This window comes from Acromyrmex echinatior, chromosome 16, assembly GCF_024713525.1.
Source record: "Acromyrmex echinatior isolate Ae372 chromosome 16, ASM2471352v2, whole genome shotgun sequence".
Lineage (NCBI taxonomy): Eukaryota > Metazoa > Arthropoda > Insecta > Hymenoptera > Formicidae > Acromyrmex > Acromyrmex echinatior.
Window position 1 is genome coordinate 4,330,404 of NC_141867.1, and position 18,312 is coordinate 4,348,715.

At 31.9% G+C, this 18,312-nt stretch overlaps 3 protein-coding genes across 5 annotated transcripts in view; 1 reads left to right on the plus strand and 2 right to left on the minus strand.

Annotated features, from left to right (window-relative positions):
• LOC105152740 (D-beta-hydroxybutyrate dehydrogenase, mitochondrial) overlaps window positions 1-18,312 on the plus strand; it is a 116,423-nt gene that overhangs the window by 36,703 nt on the left and 61,408 nt on the right. The gene's annotated exons all lie outside the window — the stretch shown is intronic.
• On the minus strand, window positions 98-5,287 carry LOC105152742 (uncharacterized). 3 transcript variants are annotated; one of them, XM_011067173.2, is made up of 7 exons: window positions 5,226-5,287; window positions 3,765-4,013; window positions 3,134-3,404; window positions 2,587-2,825; window positions 1,969-2,349; window positions 533-741; window positions 98-459 (listed from the first exon to the last, which is right to left on the minus strand). In XM_011067173.2, exons 1-7 carry the CDS (start codon window positions 5,226-5,228, stop codon window positions 375-377), a joined length of 1,437 nt encoding a protein of 478 aa, XP_011065475.1. In that variant the 5' UTR covers window positions 5,229-5,287; the 3' UTR covers window positions 98-374. The 3 variants fall into 3 exon arrangements, with proteins under 3 accessions (XP_011065475.1, XP_011065474.1, XP_087270476.1); XM_011067172.2 differs by lacking the exon at window positions 5,226-5,287 and adding an exon at window positions 4,547-5,179; XM_087414350.1 differs by lacking the exon at window positions 5,226-5,287 and having other exon boundaries at window positions 3,765-4,467.
• Window positions 5,129-16,716, minus strand: LOC105152741 (uncharacterized). Its single transcript, XM_011067171.2, has 2 exons — window positions 15,969-16,716; window positions 5,129-15,363 (listed from the first exon to the last, which is right to left on the minus strand). Exons 1-2 carry the CDS (start codon window positions 15,987-15,989, stop codon window positions 13,861-13,863), a joined length of 1,524 nt encoding a protein of 507 aa, XP_011065473.1. The 5' UTR covers window positions 15,990-16,716; the 3' UTR covers window positions 5,129-13,860.

The window sequence follows — 18,312 nt, forward strand, 5'->3', positions numbered from 1 at the left end:
ACACAATTAATTATTTAGTTATATAATTAACAAATTCTATGCATCTACATTTTTAATTTATTTTACAAGTTAGAAAAGAAAGGTGTTACCAGCTGTGTTTTCTATTTTAAATTTTATTGAAAATTGTAAACAAAGTATTTGCCATTTACTGGACACATCTTTACAAACGTAAAAGAGAATAGTATAAAAAAGTTTTGTATGATCTTCAATGAAAGACTAGATGCGATGATGCCGACCTCTGTCACATTTTCTTCTCGATATCTACATATGCCTCGGTCATTGTATGATCCCTAATAATCGAGTTTTAAAAACTGTACTGACCCTTGTGTACATATGACATTCGTCAGTCGTCATGCCATTTATGGCAATTCTTATTATTCAGACTTGCGCTTCTTAAGCGCAAAGTTTACTTTCGACGGGAGAAAACCCCCTTCCAGCTTTATCGGCCTTTCTTTATACCTGTAACGGTTATGATGGGTAATTATAGTGATACGATATTCTTTGGTACGTCTTATTATTCACGCTACTATACCTGGCGGTATCCTGTGCAGCAATAACTTTGCTTGGTATGTAAGTGTCAAGTAGTGACCTCGGCTCCGAGGGCAAGGAGTGATCTTGCGCTGGCAAGATCTGCTCGTCTTCGAAGGAGTTTCGAATAGGCTCCAGTTGCGTGCTACCAGTTTTAAAGTCATGTGGAGGGAATTGCGGCGGTACGAAATGAGTTTTGGGTTCATCAGGCACCTGTTCGAAAATAAATTAAATAAAATTACGGTGGTTGTTGCGTGGAATGAGACGATTTTAGAAGCGAACTCTAAGCAAGAGTGATCCCGCAGGATGTCGTAAATATATAATATACACTGATAGAAAAATGTTTTTATATTTGTGACTATAATTACATAATATTATATTTATATTTAGTACTATTGTAATATTAATAATAATAATTATATTTATAGTTTTATAAAAATATATATAGTTGGAATTTAAAATGATTTTAATTATTACCAGGGATGAGAACAACGCTGTTATTCGTTTTTTTTGTAATAACAATTTGATAATGACTTTACAATTTTTTAATAATGATAACTAATTAAAAATTAAGTTGGGAATATCACTTTTGAAAAGTAACTTGTCATCATTACGCATTATTTATTGAAAAACGTAACTCATTACTTGTAACTTGCCGATGCATTACTTTTACTCGCTACTTTAACTCGTTGCAATGAGAGTTACTTTTTTTCAATAAATAACGCGTAATGGTTACAAGTTACCTTTTAAACTGACAAGTGATTTTCTCAATTTTAACTTTTAGTTAATTATCATTACTGTCAAAAAATTGTAATGTCATTACCAAATCGTTATTATAAAAAGTAACAGTAAAAATAACGGCATTACTTACTTCTCACCCTTGATTATTACTAATATTATAACAATAATAATCATAATTATAGTATATAAATATATACTATGTAATTATAATTACAGATATCAAAAATTTCTTCTTAGTGTATATAATAAAAAAAATCAGAAGAAAATTTTATTAAAAAAAATATTTTATATTTTTTATCTTAAAACGCATATTAAATTACGTCTTAATTAAACGAAAGGAAAAGAATTGTTAAAAGTATGCAATATATACTTTTCATTCATCGTTTTTTAAGTCAATATAATAGTATTTTATTTTAAAAAACTAAATTATTGATAGGAAATATCATGCATCATTTCTATCTGTTAAAATAAAATTAATATATCAATAGAAAACACATAGACAGCAACATGACAAAAGAGGTAATTAAGCTATACTAATTAGATAGCGATATCATTTTGTTAACGAGGCTAATTTATTTCCATTATAAAACGATTTTCGATCAATGTAACGTAGATCATGGAAGTTGTACATCACGCTGAGTGAAATGTATATTAATCATGGCTCTAGAATTTATTTCTATTTGTTACAATTACACTAACCTTGATAAAATTTTGCGGGAGATCCTGACTAATCTGCTCCTGCAAGACTTCCTTCGGCACTTCGTGACCGATTGTCGATGCGATATACAGCTGTTGCTGATTTGCGCGAAGATAGTTATCCTGAATGTAGGCTGGTAGACGAGCGTAAAGATCGCTATAAGCGGCAGTGGGATCGCTGTAAATTATGCCGGGCTGCATGTAAACTAATTGGTGCACATACTGTGGTTGCGAAGGCGTGATGTAAGCTTGCGTATGTAATAGGGACTTTTCTTGAGCTAGCGATTGCTGGGGTTGAACGTACAAGGGTGTCGTCAATAGTGGGGCCGAGTTGATTTTTTTTTTGTGTGGACTTGGATTTGCATATGTCGATTCTTTCGGCGCCTGAAATATTCACGATTGTGTGACGAGTAAAACAGAATTGACAAAAAACCGACTTGCGGCCGATTCAAATCAATGCTAAAATATTCGCGAAGCTGTTTGTTATGCAGAAAGAAAGCCTAACGTTTCTCTTTCACATTGTATTAAATCACAATATTGCGACACGATTAGTGCTACATAACCATTTGCACAAGAATACAATTTACTTGGGAGAGTTGCATTCACGCAAATTAAATTTACCTTGGTCGTGAATGTTACTGGCTCGACAGTAGAATAAGGTTGTTTTACGGAAGAGATCAATTGTTTCTGATTATATACGGGGGCATATACGGGTATGGAAATTTGTTGAGCCGCGTGGTTGGCAAATTGTAACGGAGGTTGCGCCAATCCAGCACCTTTTAGATTCACTAAGGGATTAACATCCAAATGAGGATAATAGGGAAGCAATTGTGCCACCGGAACGTCAATGTAAGCAGGATCTGCGAAATAAAAAAAGTGTAATCAAATTTTATATTCTCTCTTTTAATAGTTATTTTAAAAACTTTATGTCTATTAAGTGAATTTAGATTTTTTTTCTTTCTTAATTTAAAAAAATAATAGACTTACTTATTATCTTTTCTCCATATAATTAAATGTAATAATTTTTTATTCCATTATTAATTTGTAATTTTAACATAATTAGATGTATAAGTAAAAAATTTATATTAAATTATTATTTAAAAAATTCTTGAATATAAATTTGAAGAATAATGGTATATTATAAGCATTTCACGTTTGTTGAGTTTACCTTTATTAATGGCTTTCGTGTATTTTTCTGTAACTGCTTTTTGTTGAACACTTTGGATATGATTGCCTACCACTATTTCTGGTTGGTAATTTAATTTTTGCGATTCGAAGGCAATAGGATTAATGCCTTTAGCTATTTCCACTTGCTGTTGATATCCATCGTAATATTGGATCGGTGGAATATTTTGTTGTGGCAGAATTTGGCTCGGCTGCTTATATTGTGCTTCTTGTACAGTATATTGATTGGCTTGAATGTATTCTTCAGGCACTTGCTGAAGAAAACAAGAAAATAAAAGAGTTAATAAATGAAGGCATATTATTTATAATTCAATAAATTTAAATACATTTTATTATTTTTCTTCTATTAATATTGTTTATCTTATACAGGGTGTCTCAAAATAACTTGGTAATAAAGCATTTACCAAACTTTATAAACATTTTTTTTTATTTCCACATATAGTATAAAGTCCTGCAGTTTTGTCCATGAAATCCTGAGACATTCTGTATATAAATTAAATTTATCTTATGAATAATATCATTATCAATTATTTTTATATTGATATAAAAATGTGATTAAAAGAAATAAAAACATTTGAAATTTCGCATATTACAATGTTTAATTAATATCTTACACTATATTTTATGTCCTGAAGTCGCTGAGGTGGGACGTACAGTTCGGATTGACCCAAAGTATTATATTGGTTTGGTATTTGATACTGCTGCTGATTGGGCTTGGCGGTATATTTCGTTTCATCAGTCTGGATGCTCTCGGCCTTGGTCTTACCCTCCGCCTTCAGAGTATCTCTTTCTATATCTTCTAAATTAATTTTCTTCTCAGCACACGTCGCTGTTACCAGCAGACCCAATATTAAATAGACTTTCTGTAATTGAAAGGGAAAGTTAAAATTACTGTCAATCATCCGTCTACTCTGCTCTTTTATTCTCTTTTGTAAAATTCGCCATCCAATTGTGCATAATTTAATCTATAAGTTTCTATCAACTATAAATAAGGCATTGATAAATGCCTTTCAAGTTTATAATATAAATGGCATGATTGGCATGTGTCGTGTAAATAAAAAGTTAATTGCTTTCTTGATGCATATCAAAGGAAGGAAAATATATCATTATACTTAGAAAAAATACGATGATAAAATATGATGACATGAAATTATGCTGAAAGTTGAACTCAATAAACTTCAATATGACTCACACTAAAAATCGCAAGATTAATTGTTTAAGAAATCGTCTTTTTGTCAAATTTATCATTCTACTTTTAATTCGTATATATACAAAAAAAATGTGTAACAGAAAAAAATTAATAATCCCTAAATTATACATAATAATAATAATAATTAATCTAATAACGAAGTGATCAACGATGACGCGTCTTAGCGGCTAATTATATTTTAATCACCATTATCGTTTCCGGTAAAACGTATTTGCATCGAACACACTTTCACTGCACGCGAAGTTCTGGGTCAAACATCCGGCATGGACCACTCTTATATAGAATGTGTTGTCCCGCCATCGGCGGGGCGGATTGCTCCCTCCTCCAAACACATGTATCACCATATGCACGCATATACATTTCTCTCGTTTTTTTTTGTTAAATGAATTTTCAGGTACATGTTACTGTGCGCCATGTACCGGGAAAAAACTACCTTTTTAGAAATTTGTAACGGAACTTCGAAATATTACTCTAAATATTTTTCAATTTATAGAACGTATCACCAACCACGGAGATAACTATTTTTTTTATTTTGTTACAAAAAAAGTTTTTATATATTTCGCTGAAAACAAGTCCGTTTGCACGATATTTTTATTTGTGATTTTTTTAATAAAGTCAATATGTAACTGTTATAAAACTCTTTTCTTATTTAACAGCGACGTTATGCATTTCTTTTTCGCGGTAGTTATATTAGGTCATCTAAAAAGTATCCGCGGTTTTTTGTCACTAGATGGTGTTGACCATCAACACCATCTAGTGACAAAAAACCGCGGATACTTTTTAGATGACCCAATATAATGTGCGATATTATATCCCACTAAATTATTGAAATAGAAACATTTTTAAATAGCGGGGTCATACTTACCATATTGTAAATATATAAAAAAAATAAAGACACGACACAAGGGACTTAGCTCTACTATAAAACCGAATCAGACGTCCATTCTCTTATATGCCTTTACCCCTACCAGATGTATCTCCTGTTGAGCACTTCACTTCTTCAAAGCGTGTGTGATAATCGGTGTCGATCGTGGACCACGCAGAATACTATCGATAGGAGTAAAAGTGAAGATATTCGTTAAATTACTCCCTCGATTTTTCAGATCATACGGCTGGATTTCATTTGAGAGAAAGATTAACATGTCTTGAAACTATGTAATATATATAACAATATTAAAAATAAATATTTTCCAAGTTTTTATAATTGGTTTTGGAAATAACTACTTTAGAAATAATATCTTATATCAATTGCTACTTTTTAATAAAATATTATATTAAATTAACTCGTTTTAGGTGATTCGTGACGATAAAATTTAGGATAGAATTTTTATGTTTCGTGTAAAACGAACTAATTTAAAAATTAGTATATAAAATGTGGCATAAAATTAATTAAACTAAAAATAACATACATTAATATATACATAAATGTATATTAAAATACATAACATATTAAATTATAAATATAGAAATCTATTTCGAAATTTAAAATTATTTGAAATATAGATCATTAAGGGTCGATTATTCCATCTTTTGGTAAATTTTACCTGTTAGATAAATCTAACAATCTGCGCATGTGATTGAATAATTTTGCTACTTACCCAACAGGTAAAATTTAACAAAAGGTGGAACAATCGGACCTTAAAGTGGATTTTATAAATTTCGGGAAAATATAAATAGAGTTTCTAACAAGAGTAATTCTTGACACTCAAGTTAATTAGATAAAAAATAATGATTGAGGTGAAATTGATTGATGTTAAATACACTCGTGTATCCGTATACAAAAAAAGAGTACAAGATTCGCTGATGTTTTGTAAACACATAAAAGGAAAACTTTAAGTATGATTAATAGATAAGAAAACGTTATTTTGCCTAGAACGATCATTTTGCGTCCATCACGAAAACGGAAAACTAATGCTTTCATAGAAAGAGTCGCATCGAAGATGCCACATCGTTAGTGAAATTAATCTTCGCGACAGAAAAAAGTCAGTTATTAAAATGCAATCTCCTGGGAATGTATATATCGCGTTGAGGTGATCAAATTGCACAGAAACAAGCTTCATCACGTACTTAATCATTAGCGTTCTTTCCATGAATGTTGTTCGTGTGATCGGCTATCTGATTGCGTTCAATGTAGAATAAAGTGCGTTAAATACTGGTAGCGTTATAGGCACTCGTTATCTTCACGTAAATGCTCTCTTGATCTTTTAAAGCCGTATTACTTGCGCTGATTATCATATCTGATTATTCGATTATTATTAAGCTACTAATTGTCTAAATTGCGCGTTTCGATCAATTTTGCATCAATTATAATTTGAATGGAACATAAAATAAATCAAACAATACAAATTTTACTGATTTACATTATAATGAGCATACAAATCAAATATATTACAAATGTGAAAATAATTTTTTATAACATTAATATTAAAATATATGACATAAAATTTTACGCATATAAATTAAGATCATCCCTTAAGACTCTAAAAGATCCCTAAAAGATCTTCTCTTTTAATTATAATAATATTTCCATTAATACTTGATTTATAATAGTTAATTACAAGTTAAATAATGAAGCATTATTTTTTAAATAATTTTAATTAACATTTGATAGAAATTTAATAGAAATAGTTACGGGTCATTATTACCAAGCAAATAATTAAAAATTCTTGACTATTTACCGTTTATTGATTCAAGTCCTGTATAATGAGAAACAAGCACCAACGTTAATTGTCTTCTGCGAACAATGGAGAAAATGATTGATCGGTCTCGTAGGAAGTGATGATTTCCGATTATTGAACTACATAATGATGTACACACTTATGGAAAAGTGGATTATTCTCACCATTGCGTGTCTAATAGTTATATGCGAGATTGAGCTATGATATTTGGACGCGTAATTTTGCTTAATTTAAAGGCAATGATAAGTATTTGGTATTTAAAACAGATGTATATCCTACAATAATTACAACTCATCGGAAAAAAAATTATATTAATAATGAATTACTAGAATAATTTTGGTTTTTGTACGATTTCTAACATAATTTTAATATATTCGCGTTACTCTAAATTTTTTTAATACGTAATTTTTTTAAACTGTAATTAATATATTAAATGAGTGCGAAAGTTCGCGCTCGATTCCACAAAAATGTTAGTTCAAGACGCGATACTTTACTCAAATCGGCAATTACACTATTCCATAGAGCATAATTTCTAAGGATCCGTTTTTAAATTCAGTTTTAATAATAAATCAGGCAATTTTTCACTCGCCCAATATATTTATGTACGTGCTAATATAAATAAAATTTTTAACAACACACAAGAAGAATGATTTTGCTGAAATAATTAATATTGAGGTAAATACAGACGTGAAATTGATTTTGATGAGCATCAAAATAATTATGTAGAAAACTCGAGCATGCTGCGCAATACTGCAAGGAGTTTTGACATTTTAGCAACAAGCTTAAGCGTGCTACAGAATTAATTTTGATGATTCTAACAAAATTATCTCCTGATTTGTATCTAGTTAAATTTTTAGATTTCAGCAAAATCGTTTTTTCTACAATATATACAGAGTAATTAATCATGTTAATTTTTTACATGTAGATTTTACTATCTAGAACAATATCTTATTCTATCTTATGATCTGTAATGATACGTTCAAGTTCACGTTTCTTTTCTCTGAATTTTCGGGATTAGATCTAACAATAAATCATTTTCGTATACATCAAACAATGTGAAGATGATTGGTTATAGCTCGCAGAATTGTATTATAGAATGGTGTAAAAGATCGCACTGTATGCCAGAATAATTTTTCACCTTTTTGTCATTTGTTCGATCAAATTTAAATTATAACGATTAATCGACTAATCACCCAGGCTAACTACTGCTTATCTCATCGATCGCGTGATAAGGTGTTTCTGAAAAATCCTATACGGAATGCCCATCGTTCGCTCATTCTATTCTATCGCAGACAATGGGGAAAAGGGCTTCGGTTCAGGGAAGCGGATAGAGAAGGAGATGGAGAACGGCTTTTCTTGCACAGATTCCTTGGCAGGAATGGGTGATCGATGCAGTCGGGAGTCACGGAAGGGAAAGGATCACGAGGATGGAAAGGAAGTCTCGTAATGATTCGCAATCTCTTTGTCGCTCTCTCTTTCTCTCTCTCTCTCTTTGTAGAAGTGGAAATGTTCCACTATCGAGTCGCACAAAGGCAGACCCTTTCATCGGACATTCCCAGGTGTATTCCACCTGCTAAAGTAAAAGAGAAGGACGAAAAAGAGAGGAGAAGAAGGAGGAAGGACTTTCTACAGCGGTCATGGGTGTGGATTACGATCTTATACATATACCAATTGCTCGCTGTTGCGTCGAACGATCATCGACACAACTGCACTTGAAACGAATTATCCGCAACCTCGAATAAGAAAACTTTCTCGGCCGTGAAGCTGGGCGCCTCCGACAAAATGCGTGCAAAAGAGAGGAGAAAAACGAGGAAGTCAATTAGACTTGTTACACTGGTGCGTCGTCGATCGGAATGCAGTTTCTCACATCACCACGAAGCGACAATAAAAAATGCAAATATTTGACCTTTTTGGCCGATCGCTTTCTCGAATTCGATCTCCGCCTACAGATTGCTTACGATTACCTATCCGTTTTGCGCAATCCGTTAAATTTTTGATGTTCTCTCGAGTTAATTGCCACTCATTCGCTTTCGAAATTGGCTCGATCAATTATATGATGATCATTTTCAAATAACGATTGTCATTTATATGCATATTTCTCTCATAAAGCAGTTGGGAAATCAATAGAAAATATACTAGATACTAGAAAATCTTTAATTAATAATTTTTCTATATTACTCGTATTTTTCTTTAATAATATTTTTCTTTTTAAAGGGATGCTGCTAAAATAAATTAATTGATTAAAATTATTTTTCAATTACTTGAAATTTTCTCAGAAACTAAAATAAAAGGTAAAACTTCTGTCTCCAATATCCAAAATGAATTAAAAATAATTTTATTTATTAAACAATTTATTTTAAATATTCATGCATTTCTTTTCTTTGGAATGCTAGGAGCAAGTAATTAGTTGTAACATTTATATATACAATTCATTTTAATATACAATCTTACATATACTTTCTAAAGATGTTAAAGTACTTATATGTAAGAATCATTTAACAATTTTTGTATATACTTGTAAAAATGATGAAAATTAACCCGGAACACGAATTCAGCGTGCAATAAAGCATTAGCAAATCATGTGTAAGAGTATTATTATAATGTATATAATTCTCTGAGGTATCCGTAATTTTGCAATTATTTTATATAGTCAGAATTTTAGTAGATAATAATTTTTATCTTATTAAATGATAATGCGATGTAACGGTAATTTATGAACTTATCAAAGAGAAAACTGATACATTTAAAAAATATGGCAAAAATAAACATCGCACCGCGTGAGAAACATCTATTCGCTGGAGCCAAAGAAACAGAGCAAATAGTATATAATTGGAGAAGAGTGCCAAATAAAGAATAACACATTTTCTACACAAATTAATTGAAATGTTATAACATTTTTTTGAATGTAACATTCCCTGCCGTCGGAATAATAGATAACTCAGTTGTTGGCTACGACGGTGTGACGGCTCATAAACATAAAGAGAAAATAATGCTATAGTTACAATAATGGATGTCCTTACACGCATGGGACTTTCTACTACCATAGCGTCTACTACCAAAAGCTGCAGCCTCGTTTATTCAGACTTTGTTCAGACAGGCGAGGCATTTAATACACGAACTTTCGGGTCGGCGTGTGTAGGATCGATCGAGATCGAGTCGCCGCGTGAAAGTAACAGGCTTGGTCCATCTGATTTTATTTCAGACCATCAGTATACGCGAGCGCGCTTGGAATGAGCAAAATAAAGTAAAACGGTGAGCACAGAGCGCAGCTCTCACTCATCTGCCGCGATATCCGCATTGAGATTGGCGTCAACTTATTATATTCCGCATAAAACATGCAATTCCGTTAAATATAAATTAATTCTATCCAAAACATAAAGTCTTGCTCATTACATACAAAAACATTAATATAAATTGACCAGAATTGACAGAGAAACGAGGATAAATATAAATATTTATTGAAAATAGTTATAATACAATTTACATACAATAAAAATATATATTAAACATAAATGTACATTCATAATAAAATCATATATTACGAATAAGAACATTTTGTACTTATTCAGTTTTCTTTAGTTAAAAAAATAATTTAACGACGTATAACTATAATAATAATAATAATAATAGTAATAATAATCGATAAAAACTCAATAAAATTCAAATTCATATTTGAATGATAAAATAATTAGATTTTCATATAAAACTCACTTAAAAGGTCATCAAGAAGATCATCTCAAAAGGACATATAAAAATATCGATCATCTCAAAAGGACATATAAAAATAATCGAATAAATAATAAATGATATAAACACTTCAGTACAAAAAGAATACATTTCCTTGATAATCATAACAATAAGATTTGAAAATAGAATGTGATTCGTTTTCGTAAAAGATTGTATTGGGTTGCATAACTAATTTGTCGTTTTCGGGAAAGAATTTATTAAAATGAGATTAAAAAGTATTTGATGAAATCGTCAGATAAAATGTCCTCAACTCTCGTAACATCCTCTCGGTTAATTTATTCCGGAATTTGATGTTCCAAAGATAAAATTAAGAAGAGTTAATTAATTATATTCATACAGCTAGCGGCTGTAAGAGATAAAAAACAAAATTAATTCTCAGGCTTTGAATACGATATAAAACATACTTGAGGAAATATTTTAGAATCATAACTTCACTTCCGCAGATAAAAATTTTTTTACAAATTCTTGTCAGGGGAAATATACGAGAACGAAGAAAAAAGATACTGAACAGATACCTATATGAACGTACTTTCGTGAAACTTCGAAAGGAAACGGTCGGTGAACGTTTCTTATCTCATTCACACGGTCTATCGACGCGCCAGGCCTGATGCGAGCAGACAGATCACGAGATTTGCTTCCGCTTTCCATCGCGACTGGCACGCCTCATCCGGTTGATCGACCGGACATCGCCGTGATCCAGATCTCTTCCGCTTTCCGACACTATGACCGTCACGCGTATGATTCCGTATTATTCGCGTTAAGACGATGCTGTACAAGAGAAAATTTTAATCGTACAATTAGCGTCGCGCTAAAAGGACGTATGGAGCAATGGCACGCAGAAAGACCATAACGAAATTAATTACTGAGCATGGGATTAATTAGTAGTGACAGGGAATTCGCCGGCAAAGAAATGTAGCGCACTGTTCGATAATCTCATAGAGTTTTAAGATAGAGCAGTCACATCGTCGCGATGCATCCATAATTTATGTCAGGTTTTTTCATATATTAACTTTCTACAATTATTTAAACTTCTCATGATGAGAATGTATCTTGATGTAGTTTAAAATTTATTTTTTTTACTTATTATTAGTGAATAATTAATTAATTTTAGACGATTTACATGATTTATGTTTAGAATAAAATAGAAATTTAGTTATAATTTTATATACTATATGTAATAGATATTTAATGACAATTATAACAATGTCTATAAAAATATATACATTAAAATATGCACATAACTGTACGGCATAAACAATTATCAAAATAACTTATCACAATCAGACGCAAATTTTTAGATCATCTATATAAATGAACTTTAAACATTCAATAATATAATTAAATGTGTCAGGTTTTAAAAACCAGTCATTGATATTTATCGATATTGCTGATATATGGAAGTACAAAATAAAAACTTCTTATTGTACGTGCATTAATTATTTGACTCATGAAGCGTACTATTTTAATGGCATGGTATACCCTTAAAATTGCCTCTTCTATATAAATTTCCGCATCTTAATCCACTAGATTTTCCTGTACATTGCAGTTTGTGATGACGTGTATATAATTACGTTGAAAGGAATACGGTAGAAAGAAACAGGAAGCTGTCGCTCATCGAACGAAAGTAAAGTACAAAAATAAACATAAAAGGGAAACCGGTTCGAGTTACTTATACTGGAGAGAAAGGAGTGCAAACGTCAAAAGTATAGGCAGTATAAAAGATCCTTTATATTATTAATGATTACAAAACGCATATTTATAATCGAATCATATGTAGGTCGTAAATACATAGATTGACATTGTCGGATTATAGCAGATCAGACTTATAATCAATACGACATTGTGACTTTTTAGCTTCAGAAAAGTCAATTCTTTTGCAAGGCAGACACAGAACTTGGTGTTCTCCTCACGCGTTTCGTAAATTTTAAAAGATTAACATCTCCCTCTCCCGTTTTCACGGTAACATAAAACTAGCGACATTCTAATATAAAAGAAAGAAAGTACCAAGCTGGATGGAAAGATGATATGAGTAATCGTATTAAATGGTGATCTTGTACTTACACCCAGCAAGCCTTTCATTTAGCGATTGCTAAAATAAATCATTCGGAATGTCGGTACCCATTAGATTGTCAAGTTCTTATTTTTCGACTTGCAGCTATCAATAATATAGACGGATAATATTAATTTGAGCACAGATTTTGTTTGATTTAGTGAATTAGAGAGTGAAAGTATAGAAACGAGATGAGTAAGCAGATTTCTTGTGTTTTATAATATGAAGAAGAAATTATAATTTAACTCGATCTCGTAATCTTCTATTTAGGCAAAAATAAAGCGACATCATATAAATATAAAAATGTCATAATATACAAAATTAATAAAAAAATTTCTAATTCTGTACTTTATTATCTTTTAAATAAAATTAGAATGAATAAAAATAATATGAAAAATTGAAATATATCAAACAAAATGTTTCAATTTTAAATTTATACTTACACAATTATTATTTTACTTAAAAAAAGCATTTAAATATTTACATATATCTTTTAATAATGCTTTTACTTATAATTTAACTTTGAATGTAAAACTTCATAGTTTTAAGCAATTCGAAAATTTAATTACAACTTTAGAGATTTAAAATTATTTAGTGTATGAGATATTTTTCTATTTGTATTGCCACTTATCTGTACTTACCTGTAGATATATCAAACTGAAAAAAGGAATCAATATCAGAACGGGTAAATATCATTAAGTTTTTATAAATGGGATTTATTTTATAATCTGAAAATTAAAACCGTAGATTGTTGTAATTTTGGATTATAAGTAAAATAAAAATAAAATAAAACTGAATATGAAAAACTGAGTGTAAATTCTTAACTTAGCTATGTATTTTCGTAAATAATTAATACATTATAAATGTAAAAACAAAGTTTGATATGCGATGTTCTATACAGTTGCTTAGTTAACTTAGTTTGCTAGGACAAGAAGTCGCGTCAATTCAACAACAAGAAATAACAACAGTGCAACTTATATATAATAGTATCAAATCAGTTTCGAGTGTTTGCTGTATTTTATCCTCTATTGTTTTGCTCCAAACTTGCCGTTGATCTCATCTTGCTGCTGCTGATCAGAGTCGTAAGCGGAGTACTGATGAATGTATGATCGAGTTGTCTGAGGAGCAACAGTAAAATCCTCATTCTGATAAGAACCCGCTTGATTTTGATAGGTTCCATAATTCTGCTCCTGCTTGTGGCCTGTCTGACTGTAAGTACCGTCGTAATTCTGTGACGCGTCGTAACTACCGTATTTGTCAGTTTGACCTGCCAGTCTTGTGTTGGCTACATGAGCGCGATGATTGCTGCCACTTTCGGGCGACGTATATGACACTTGGGAATGATTCCGCGACCCTGGCTTTCGGGCATTTGAATACTTGTTCTTACTCGAGGCCCTCTGAATCGACGAACTCTGCTTCGTACGTTCCCTATTGACCTTAGGGATTCCGACGGAATCGATCGCGTAAGTGACAGCGGCTTTGTTTCTCGCGTCTGGAAGGCTCACATACGACGCCGCGTTTGAATTGTAAACATCCTGATTCTCATATCCACTGTACGATCCATCACCGTTTGAAGCGTCTCTACTGGTGTCGTAGGTGTTGCCGACTTGTTGCTGTCCCAGTAGATCCGCAAAAGCTTGGCTCGTCACCTGTTCAATCTGTTGAGTATTGATGTATGCAGTAGACGGCTGGTAATCTTGATTAATTGGCTGTTCTACGTTGATGACTTTATATGTCACCTTCGGCGAGGATATCGGTAGATTCTTCACTTGAACATTTTGCGCGAGTTGATTATACGGATTGGCCGCTTTATACGTGCTGGATTGCACGTCAAGGTCTCGTGAGTTACCGGCTATGTAGTTTCCGCCATCCACGAAGTGATTCACCTGTGCATCTTGGCTCGTCTCTTCTTTCTCAACCTTTTTGTCTTGCTTGTCGTTTTCCGCAACTTGCGGTGTCTCTTGATAATAGATACCTAGGAACTGCGGCTGCACCTGCGGCTGCGATTGCGGTTGCGATTGCGGCTGCGGTTGCGACTGAGACTGAGGCTGTGGCTGCGCCGGTGGTGGTGGCGGTGGCGGGAACAGAGCGTGATTGAAGTAATGAGTGTAGTAATAGGGCGGTTGATAGTAATAGTTTGGATACGGTGACACTGGATTCACCGCGTACGGGGCAGGATATGAATTATAAGCAGGCGCGTTGGCGTACACATATAAGTCACCACCGTTATAATACGCGGGATAGACAAACGGGGATGTGCCATTTGTGGGATACGGATTATAATTAGGATTATTGTAAGGATCCCTTTGGTAATTGTTGTTGTAGCTGGAGCTATAGGTGTCCTTGGCGTCGACTTTCGGCGCGTACAGCTCCGATGTTAATTGAGTGTTTTCTTCTGTCTCGGTGCCTCGCTTTAGTTTGTGGCTGTAAGGGTATTCCGGATATGTCGTTAGAAATGGATCATTATTGAAATTCTCAATTTTATCCGACCAGGCGAAAATTGCTGGTGATAACAAGCAGAACAGTATCTGTAATAAATATTTGTATTTGCAATAAAATAGAATTGACAATTCTACAATTACGCTTAAAAATAATGTGTACCTTCAATTTTGATACTGATAGGATATATGGGATATGTTCAATTTTGATACAATGTACTGATAGGAGATATGGATGTAACTACTTCATAATATTAGTTAATAATATGATAGTGTACTTGCGTAAAAAAATAATATGAGTGTGTAATTGCGTAAAGAAATGAAAATATTTATCAATAATTATAATATAACTTCAGAAATGTATTTAAATTAATGATATAATTAAAGTATTGTTTATTAATTTATAATTGTCTTCATGCATATCTACGCATATACAAATAAAACAAAATCTCCGAAAATTAAAATATAAGTATGTTTTACATTAATTTCAAAATTAAATACATTAAATCTAAAATTGTTTTAAAACATAATAAACTTCTCTAAAGAGTCTGTCTGTAATTCCCGTGCAAAATAAATCAGACACTAAATTTAGCGTTAAGTACATTTATGTAGGCATTAAATATGAAATCTTCTTCATTTAATTAATAAATTTGTTAGTTTATTTCATAATTTATAATTAATTTATTATTACTGACCAGATGTTTCATCTCCGCCATCGGATAGCTATGAAGCTATGTTTCTTCCGTCGTTTAATTGCTATCTCATCCAACACCTCGTCCGCACTAGTAATTTCGTAGATCAGACTGACACGACAGTTCCACCTTTAATGACACATCGGCCGACATTGAATTTCTCCTTTATACCCGAGCACCGGAAAAATTACGGAAACTAGTTTAACATTTCTCTGCTCTTATGTGTAAGCAACTGGAAGTGATAGTGCACGCCTCGATAGTGTATGGCAGTGGGCTGTAACGTTACAAAAAGTTACGAAAAACCAAGTTTATAATTTTAATGTTAAATTAAAAGTTACGTAAAATAAACATTTAAAGCACTTGTCTTTAAAATTATAGTCGCTAAAGTAGTCAATTTATTTTTAATAGGAATAGAAAGTAATCAAATATAAGAACTGTACTATAAGAACTATATGCTAAATGAAAAAAGCTAGTAACCTTAACTTACTTCCGTAAAATATGTTTTTGTTCGAGAATTTCTCAAATCTCAAAGTCTATATGTGTCTTTTCATCTGAGTGTGTATGAGAGAAACAACATTAGAAACATTGAAGATTACAATATAATCATAAAATTTAAATATTAAATATTAAATATTAAACTAATAATCTCATAATATATCGACCTTTCATATATAATTACCTATATATCTTGAACTTCATAATGCTTCACAGCTCTTTAAAAAAGGATGCTATTGCATTCTACAGAATATCTGCTTTAAAATTGATTACGTTCTTTTTGCGCTTTCTTGTTTATTATTAAGAAACCCATTATTAAATACAGAATGTCTCATTTTAATAAGTCCACTTGAGTATTTTAAGATAAGAGATTCTGTTTTTTTTTTTCAGTTAGTATAGTCTTAAGAATATATTTTGATATAAACAATTTGACTTGCGCTTTTAGCGCTTTCTCGTTTACTATTAAAATTTTATTAAAAACAATATGCTTTTTTTTTAATAAACGCAAATATCTAAAAATGTATTATAAATTAGATGAGATATCAAAGTTTAGTTTTAATTATATGGTTTTAAAAAAGATGCAATTTGATAAAAAAAATTTGACCTTGGTCAAGAAAAGCATCTCTGTAATATATTTTACAACGCATGATTTTCGCAAAAATTTGGATTGAATCAGCTAAAGGCCGAAGAACAAGACGATAGCCACAAGCGAACGGATCAGGAAGTGGAGCGCCCTCCGGCATCCTCGAGAAGGATCTTTCCAATCTTGCTCAAACAACACCTTTCGCGACTGTACCTTTGAAAACATCGATTTACTTTACTTTCACCCGTGCACCATCTCTCACCGACAAAATGTTCTTATCAAGCAGACTGCATCTATGATAACAACATTTGAAATGGACGATTGCATTACGGTGATATTCGAAAAAAAAATCTTCCATCAATTTCTCTTACTTCAGAAGGAGATATCATTAAAGAAAGAGATATCATGGAATAACTTAATATCTATTGGTACTTTTCACTTGTATATCAGATACCAGAATATATATCTTCAATAAAATATAATTTATTATTTATTAAATAATACAAATATTTAATGAAATTACTTTATAATTCCATGATATATAATACAATATTAGCATATATAATGTAATTTTTTGAATTAAATATTAATTAAACTTAATAAAATATTAATTAATCAACAAGCATTAATTAAAAATATATACGTTTTCTTGCGTACAATTAAAATTTGTCAGATACTGATTTTTCTTTTAATAAACTTTCTTTAGTGAATTTTAAAAAATCTTGTATCACACATATCGTCGAATTCTAAATATTTTATTACATCTACTTAATTACAAGTTCTACTTCATCTGTTTAACTCTGAAATTCTACAGCAACAAAAGCGTTCCTTTATTTTTATACACCTAACTGCTGCATTACTTTTCGCACACGTTCGCATTCAATCATTACTTGAGAAAAAAGTCTCGCGTTACAGGTCAGTACGTTACGAAAGTGAATCTCCCAGTTGTCTACCAGGATGAACTCGCAAGTCCGAGATCAAGTTAAAGATGCGTGACGGAGGTCCGCCCGGAGGAACGTCTTTGCAAAGAGTAAGAGCGGACTTTTCCCGCTCTCGCCGGGCGTAAGAGTGAGACAAGCCTGAGCGTGTCTCGCAAAACCAGTCAGAAAATAGTGAAACGTTGTGCTTTTTGTATTTGCGAGACAGACCGGTTAGATCGGGCATATAGCAACGACGTGGGGCGTATATCTCGGCTAGATTACACATCTGAAGAGCTAGGACCTCTACCATGCGTGCGGCTCTCTCATGTGACTGATGTCATGCCGTATC